Genomic DNA, 8,895 nt, shown 5'->3' on the forward strand with positions numbered 1-8,895 from the left:
AAAGATTCAACATGGATTATAAATAATGATTATTCCATTAATTTTAGCTGTCCTTTCATATATTTAAACATGTTTGTGGGTGTTGATGTAGAAACCTGTTAAGCAAAAATGTAAATGACAGTAAGCACATTGGATGAAAGATGCATATCTGCAGTTGGGAACTCGAATCTTCAATGTCCCAGATAACATTGGCAGCAGCTTCAAAGACATCACATTCAACTGGAAAAGTAGTTTTCTTCCAGGCATTATAACCTAGTTTTCCTACATGTATTTCTCATTTCTTCTTCATGGTCCCTTATGTTCTGTCTGATATCTGTTTTTGTAGATATCTGGGGCAGATAGACGGTATGAATGCTTGGAGAGCTTTGTCAGAAGATTTACCATCCAACAGAAGTTCCGTATTGCACAACATTGATGACATTTATGGCAATGCAGCATTGACGTTGGGAGATTGGAAAATTGTTAAAGGTATGCTACAGTATTCTTTCCTCTTGACTATCTTAGTCTAAGAAAATCGATATATTCTACAATAAACTCGAAAGTCGAAGCCCTAGGTATATTTCCTTGAAAACAAATTAAGGTGACTGTATATTGACTTCCATAAATGCATCGACTGCAATGTTCAATTCCATATTTTATTTTAAGTTAGCAATAATACGAAAGAATTAAGACATTTATATCTCATTTCAGAAGTATAATACTTTGGACTAAAAATGTTATAGTCCTGTCGCTCTAATTTCCGGCAGCCAATTGTGTTGCAGGTCGGCTACATCTTGTGATTCGCTGATGAAGACGTTATTAATTTCTTAAGACTCGGTAAATACTTAATATAATATCCCGCCATTTTGGCTCTTTCGTTGGCGTTCGCAGAAAGCACACGAAGACGTTATTTGCCGCTCAATTATTTGCTGAATTACAGTGCGTTTGATTTATTATCATAGGAGCTACGACATGATAATGTTTTATGGTGTGGCAAATAGATTCCTCGTATGGGAGCTCGGCAACGAAAGAACAAAAATGGCGAACGATACTACCTACCTAGACTTTATAGAGCCTTCACTTCCTAAGACGTAAGCAAAGAGGAGGAGTCACGCCGGGAATAACAGCGTCGCGACTATAATACTGCATTTATATCTGAAGATCCGAATTTAAATCAATTCTATATAGGCCAAGGTATCACACTCTGAATGAGGAGTGGGCTACAGCAAGGGTGAATGCAAGTGGGGGTTACCGGGTTTGAACCCCCTCCCTTAAAAAAATTGATATATTTATACTTCAGTATTTTTTAATCCATAATTGTTTTCCTTTCTCTAACTCTTCACTGTCAGAGCAACAAAATCTATATCGATATAAGGCATATTCCTCCTACCCGTTCTTCGATATAATCCCTGTGCTTTATCTACTAAGCCATAAGCTCCGATGCTGGATGGAATCCCTCTCATTTTTAAGTTTAAGTTCTGTGTTCCCCTTTGTTGGCCTACCCTCTTGTACTGTGTGACAGTAGACATATTATCCAACCACAAGTACAGAGGTGCACTCATTACGAGTCGCTAAGTGGCTGGGGTCCGACGGAACAAGGCACTGTCTTGAATCACTAAGGGCCATATTCATAGACATTCTTAGTGCGGACTTCCGGTGGATGATCAGCGAACTAACGTTTTTCGTATTCATAAACCAGTGTTAGCGATATGATATGATATGAATCCTGCACAAGTAATCAGTCGATAGCCGGGGCTAGTTTAACACGCTCGTAGCACGGGCTAGCAAAATGTCTATGAATAGCACCCAAATTGATTACTTATGCTTTGTTACATTACTATGACGTACCAAAGCACATTTGGAGTTTCAGTGCAGTAATTCTGTGTTTCCATATGGTGAAAAATTGGTAGAACGGAGAAAAATTCTCTCCGACACTGGGACTGGAACTGGATTTCCAGCTTTACATGCTGGCGCTTTATTCACTAAGCCACACCGGATTCAAGCTCCAATGCGAGATTGAATCCCTCTCATTTTTAAGTTCTACCTACTGTGTTATCCTTTGTTGGCCTACCCTCGTGTACCGTGACACAGTATGTGTGGCAGTAGACATAATATCCAACCACAAGTACAGAGGTGCGCTCATTACGAGCGACTAAATGGCCGGGGTCCGATAGATTGTTTTAATGTTATGGATTTATTAATTTGTCCTACAGAATAATCTCTGTAATGTTGACAATTAATATTTGAGGAGAGAAATTCGCTCCGGCTCCGGACGTCGAATCCGGGTCCTTGGTTCTACGTACCAAGCGCTCTGACCACTGAGCTACGCCGAATTCAATCCACAGCACCGGATCGAACCTTCCTCCTTCAGTGTTTCCCTTTGTGGCCTGACTCCAAGTTAGGCATATATGTTGACGTATATGTCTAGTGTCAACTGCCATTATACTAGGAGCGCACTCAGTTGAGTGACTTATTTGGCCGGGATTCCGCAGAGGAAGATTTGATCCGGTGCTGTGGATTGAATTCGGCGTAGCTCAGTGGTCAGAACGCTTGGTACGTTGAACCAAGGACCCAGGTTCGATCCCCGGCACCGGAGCGAATTTTTCTCCTTAAATATTAATTGTCAACATTACAGAGATTATTCTGTAGGACAAATTAATAAATCCATAATATTCTCATAGCTAGCAGTGCATCATAACTGCGGAATCCCGGCCAAATAAGTCACTCAACTGAGTGCGCCCTCTATAATGGCAGTTGACACTAGACATATACATCAACATATATACCTAACTTGGAGTCAGGCCACAAAGGGAAACACTGAAGAAGGAAGATTCGATCCAGTGCTGTGGATTGAATTCGGCGTAGCTCAGTGGTCAGAGCGCTTGGTAAAAGTAGAAGTAGAAGTAGGTTTATTTTGCCTGGCAAAGTTAAGGTCATGAGGCCTTCTCTTCCACTCAACCAGGTTTCAATAATATACATGAAATACAAAATTAGATTACAAAACAACACAAAAGAAAATACCTTAGAAATTACATAAAATATAGTAGAAAATTACAATAACCAAGATCAGTTACATAATATAAAATTACAAATAGTCAAGATCGGTTACATAATATATAAAATAAAGTAGAAAATTACACATAATCAAAATCAGTTACATAACATAAGGAGAATACACACACACACACACACACACACACACAAAACACACAGTTTATAAGACCTAAAATGCTCGAGATAAATTCGACGATTAATTCACTTGAGATATATTATACAGTTAATATACTAATAGGAGAATACATGTGGGTTACAAGACATAAAATGTTGATTAGCAAAGTCTTACTAAATGGTATACAAATACAAATGATTAAGTAATATATCAAGATAATAAAAAAAAAGAAAAGAAAAAAAAGAAGAAGAGAGAGGAGAAAAAAATAGCAACTTGGTCATTTAAGACTATTTAGAAACTTCCGCAACAGTCTAGTTCTGTTCAATAAAAACATTTCTAAGTAGAGTGTACTTAAAAGATTTTAGACCCCGACTACTCCTGATTTCCTGTGACAAGGCGACAAGCCGGGATTCCGCAGAGGAAGATTCGATCCGGTGCTGTGGATTGAATTCGGCGTAGCTCAGTGGTCAGAGCGCTTGGTACGTAGAACCAAGGACCCGGGTTCGATCCCCAGCGAATTTTTCTCCTCAAATGTTAATATAGATTGTTTTGAGTTTATTTTTCTTCTTCTAACCATATCAGTGAACATATCTGGAAGAAATTTTGGTGAAGAATGCATTTCTGAAACAATAAAATAAAATGTTAAACATGTCAGAATTAGGTGAAATTGATGTTATGATGGCAGGAACCACATATGGTGGCTCATGGGATGGCTGGTATGGCCCGTCAGGAAGGGGAGAGCCGATGACGCACATATATGACCTGTACAAGGTGATAGCCAGTCCAGCGGGTCGTGCCATGGCTAGAGCAGGGAAGAGCCTGTCGCCAGGGCTGATCCAGGCGCTCAGGGACCAGGCCGAGGTGATCTGTGATTCGGTGACTTCAGTGCCCACGTACTCGCGCACTGCGAGGTCGGACTGCAAGCCCCTGCAAGCACCATGTCTCTTCAACATCAGGAATGACCCCTGTGAGCAGAACAACTTGGCGAGTGTGTAAGTAATGTTCAGTGATGCATTACTGCTCTTTCATTAATTTATTCTCTTCAACGACTCCTTACGTATTTATTCTTCCTTTCCTTGCACAAAATGCTAGTTAACACTCGTACCTCTGAATTTAGCCATTACAGAATATCACTTTAAAATTTTATAAAAGAGAGAATTATCAATTTCAATTGTCTTTCCCTTATTATTTTCTCCCTTTTTCCTTGACTTTTGCTCCTTTTACATTTTCCCCCTCTCTCCTTTCTCGCTTCTTCATTTTTTTACAGTCCCCACTGTTTTCTTCTAGTTTTTTTTATTCCAATCCATTCCATTTCTTCTTTTGTTTAATTTATCTTGTTATTTTCTTTCCCCTTTCAGTTTTCTCCTCCTCTTCTTACCTTCCAATACTTCTTTACTTACTTTACGATTCTTTTTTCTTCGTTATTTTCTATAATTCCCTTACTTACTTACTTACTTACGGCTTTTAAGGAATCCAGAGGTTCATTGCCGCCCTCACATAAGCCCGCCATCGATCCTTATTCTGAGCAAAATTAATTCAGTCTCTACCATCATATCACACTTCTCTCCAATCCATTTTAATATTACCCTCCCATCTACGTCTCGGCCTCCACAAAGGTCTTTTTTCCTCGACTCCTTTGCTGTGGTCGTGCCAGAGAATCAATCCCTTTCCGAGGCTTATTTTGGGGTTTCTTAACAAGCTATTTTTTACGGTGATGGGTTGTTAGCCCTTCACCCAACCCCCAGCTGGAGGACCACGCCTTATACGCTGTCAGTGACTGCTTATTCAATATATTCGCAGCTACCTTCCATATCTGAAGGCCGTCTCCTCTATCAGCAACCTGAGGATTCTGTATTTCCCTACTATAATTTGTTTATCTTCATTCACCCTGCACTCCATCATTAATTTGTTTACCAATTTTCTTATTGTTCCTTTCTTCCTAGCTCTCATCTTTCTTTTCTATTTTGTTTTTCTTTCTGTATTTGTTTACTTACGTTCTCTTTCTATTTCTCACTCTTCCTTTTCTCATCCATGTTTTCTGCTTTCTTACCTTTTTTCTTTTTTTCCTTCAACATTTCTCCCCTCCTTTCATTTGTCGTTTCTCTCTTCCTGTCGTACGTCGTTTCTCTCCTTTTTTATACGTCGTTTCTCCCCTCCTATCGTTCGTCGTTTCTCCCCGTTTTCATACGTCGTTTCTTTCTTCCTTTCGTTCGTTGTTTCTCCTCTCCTTTCGTTCGTTGTTTCTCCCCTCCTTTCGTTCGTTGTTTCTCCCCTCCTTTCGTTCGTCGTTTCTCCCCTTCTTCATACGTCGTTTCTTTCTTCCTTTCGTTCGTTGTTTCTCCTCTCCTTTTGTTCGTTGTTTCTCCTCCCCTTTCGTTCGTCGTTTCTCCCCTTTTTCATACGTCGTTTCTTTCTTCCTTTCGTTCGTTGTTTCTCCTCTCCTTTCGTTCGTCGTTTCTCTCCTTTTTCATACGTCGTTACTCCCCTCTTTTCGTTCGTCGTTTCTCCCCTTTTTCATACGTTGTTTCTTTCTTCCTTTCGTTCGTTGTTTCTCCTCTCCTTTCGTTCGTTGTTTCTCTCCTTTTTCATACGTCGTTTCTCCCCTCCTATCGTTCGTCGTTTCTCCCCTTTTTCATACGTTGTTTCTTTCTTCCTTTCGTTCGTTGTTTCTCCTCTTCTTTCGTTGTCGTTTCTCTCCTTTTTCATACGTCATTTCTCCCCTCCTTTCATTCGTCGTTTTCTTTTTCGTTCGTCGTTTCTCCCCTTTTTCATACGTCGCTTCTCTCTTCCTTTCGTTCGACGTTTCTCTCCTTTTTCGTTCGTCGTTTCTCCCCTTTTTATACGTCGCTTCTCCTCTTCTTTCTTTCGTCATTTCTCCCCCCTTTCGTTCGTCGTTTCTCTCCTTTTTCATACGTTATTTCTCCTCTTCTTTCGTTCGTCGTTTCTCCCCTTTTTCATACGTCACTTCTCCTCTTCTTCCGTTCGTCGTTTCTCTCTTTTATTCGTCGTTTCTCCCCTTCTTTCGTTTGCAGTTTTTCCCCCTCTTTCTTTCGTCGCGTCTCCCCTTATTTTGTTCGTCGTTTTTTCCCTTCTTTCGTTCGTTGTTTCTCCCTTTCTTTCGTTTGTCGTTCCTCCCCTTTTTTCGTTCGTCGTTTCTCCCCTTTTTTCGTTCGTCGTTTTTCCCTTCTTTCGTTCATTCTTTTTCTCCTAGTTTTTTTCTGTCTTCTTCTTTTTATCTCTTCCATATTTCTTTTTATTCCCATTTTTCTGATCTCATGCTGAACAATGTTTTGCTGAATGATCAACTAACTGAAGATTACGAGTAAATTTAGTGACTTCTTTACGGATGCAAAATTCTCCTGCCCTTTTTATTTTTAATTTATTCTCCTTTGTGCTTGTTTCTTTGATTCGTTTTCCTTGCGTTCTGTCTCATTCTTTTTCTCTCGTTTCCAGTTTTCCTCGTTTTTATGTTGTCATAGCATTGTTGACACTCTCCCTTCCTCCCCAGGTACCCGGAAATACTCCAGCATCTCGAAATGACCCTGAGCGAGATCAATTCCACAGCCGTCCCTCCCAGCAACCTTGCCTGGGATCCACGTGCGGACCCCCGGTTCTGGGACCACACGTGGACGAATTTTGGAGATTACAGTATCTTGAGCAACGCTGTGAGCTGAAGACTTGTACCACGAGCACAAGTCTGTATGCAGTTCCTAATAAGTGTGATTCCCCCAAACCAGAAGCACCATGACAAAATGGAGGATGCCGACGTAATCAGTGTCAGAATGTGCGAGCTTGTATGAGAGTGATATAATTTTATACATTGAGGCGTCAGAGAACTTACGAAGTCTGAGATGGATAGACTGCATGATTAGTATCTCCATTACGTAATATCTGTACACTTTTTATTTAGAAGTTGACAAATAAATTTGTTTGTATATATTTGCATAATTTTGTAAAGCAGTGAAAACGTTACACTATTTTGTTGTTCTAATTTCCCTAAATCTATGTACCTTATAGTTTTAGGTTAGAATAATATTTGTTTTAATGATGAATTTTACGAACGAACCACAATTAGTATATGACTTAGGCCTACTCCTATAGATACCATGCTACAGAGTGTATCAAAAGCCTAGAACCACCTTATTATAGGCCTATATCTAATTGTATGTTAGGCGAATAAAATTGTTCCCACTTATTATAATGTAATGAATCAACGAATTACGTACATAATTTAACACTTCGCCATCTTTAAAACCTCAATTTGAAATGGAAAAGGGTCGAGTGTAAAATCTTGTGACAAACTAAATGGCAAAATGTTTTAAGATATTTTAATTCCTGTAGAAAATATCGCACATTAAAGATTCCATAAAATTGTTACGACCACCTCTGTGGTGTAGGGGTCAGCATGTTGGTCTCTTACGCAGATGGCCCGGGTTCGAATCCCGGTCGGGTTGAATTTCCTGGTTGAGGTTTTTCAGGGTTTTTCCTCAACCGTAAGGCAAATGCCAGGAAATTCGGGCCACAACATCCCTAAAAATCACCGGCCTCATTCATCACCGAAATAATATTCATAACAAATCAGTAACATAAGTTATATACAGTCGCCATCTAGTTCACAACAATAGAACCAGCCTCAACAATAGTACACAGGCCTTCGGATTTCAACCAAAGATTAACTCGCAATATACCAAATTTTAACTGCAATTATTTATTTATTTTAAATGTTAATTACAAGTACTGCGCTTTTCTCTTGTTATTATAACAGAAATACGTTTTCATTATCTAAAGAAATAATAATTTAATTTAAGCATTTTATAGTATAATTACAAATAACCTGATTAATACATTAATTAAATGAACAATTGTTATGAAGGAGTGTCATTTTCTTTAGATACAATGGATATGAAATTAGAGGATGAAGATGTAGATGTGGAAGTAGGATTTCGCACTTTATTTAGTACAGTGGATTCATGCTCATCGATTTACGTGGAAACAGTTGGCGACACTGACTAAACAAAAGAACGACTGCGATAAATTGATAGTGTTAAATCGAGCTGCAGAAATTATCACGATGAATGACTGTGATTGGTTGCAATTCAAAATTTCATTACACTTCATTGGCCAAAAATGAAATGTCATATAAAGAAATAGTAATAGTTATTTTGTAATAAAATAGATATTAATATACTTTTATGTATGATATAAACCTAAATCTGTACTGTAAATATTTTGTAACAAAATAGATATTGACGTAATTTAAAGTATAATGTAGGCCTAAGCCTAAATATAAGTAGCCACCGGCGTAGCTCAGTCGGCTGAGGCTTCGATTCGGAGCTGCGATCAGGCGCGGGTTCGATACCCTCTTGGGTTGATTACCTGGTTGGGTTTTTTCCGAGGTTTTTTCCAACCGTAAGGCAAATGTCAGGTATTCTATGGCCTCATCTCGCTATCATCAATCCCGTCGACGCTAAATAACCTAGATAGTTGATACAGCGTCGTTAAATAACCAAGTAAAAAATAAATAAATGTAAGTACTGTATATAATATTTTCTCTCCTCTTTTTTCGAACAATGTCCTCCTTTTCGAAGCTTTGTGTCCTCTTTTTTTTTTTTTTTTTAACGATGTGAATCTGGTCTACTTCCAATATAAGCCCAGTGCCCCTAAAATTTGAAGTCTTTGTAATCGCCGCTGTTCGGCATCAAACCGCTGTCTTTCGTGTCGCTTCCGTCAACTGGCAGCTGACGTTC

The 8,895-nt window shown here is 39.1% G+C and overlaps 1 protein-coding gene across 2 annotated transcripts in view; it reads left to right on the top strand.

Annotated features, from left to right (window-relative positions):
* Positions 1-7,096, top strand: part of LOC138706585 (arylsulfatase B) — a 115,087-nt gene extending 107,991 nt beyond the window's left edge. For both annotated transcript variants that reach the window (XM_069836076.1, XM_069836077.1), the window contains exons 8-10: positions 326-468; positions 3,834-4,140; positions 6,657-7,096. In XM_069836076.1, coding sequence (XP_069692177.1) covers positions 326-468; positions 3,834-4,140; positions 6,657-6,822 — 616 coding nt within the window. In that variant the 3' untranslated portion in view covers positions 6,823-7,096. The remainder of the gene's footprint in view (positions 1-325; positions 469-3,833; positions 4,141-6,656) is intronic.
* The last annotated feature ends 1,799 nt before the right edge of the window (positions 7,097-8,895 follow it).

The sequence above is a fragment of the Periplaneta americana genome, chromosome 9 (assembly GCF_040183065.1).
Source record: "Periplaneta americana isolate PAMFEO1 chromosome 9, P.americana_PAMFEO1_priV1, whole genome shotgun sequence".
NCBI lineage: Eukaryota > Metazoa > Arthropoda > Insecta > Blattodea > Blattidae > Periplaneta > Periplaneta americana.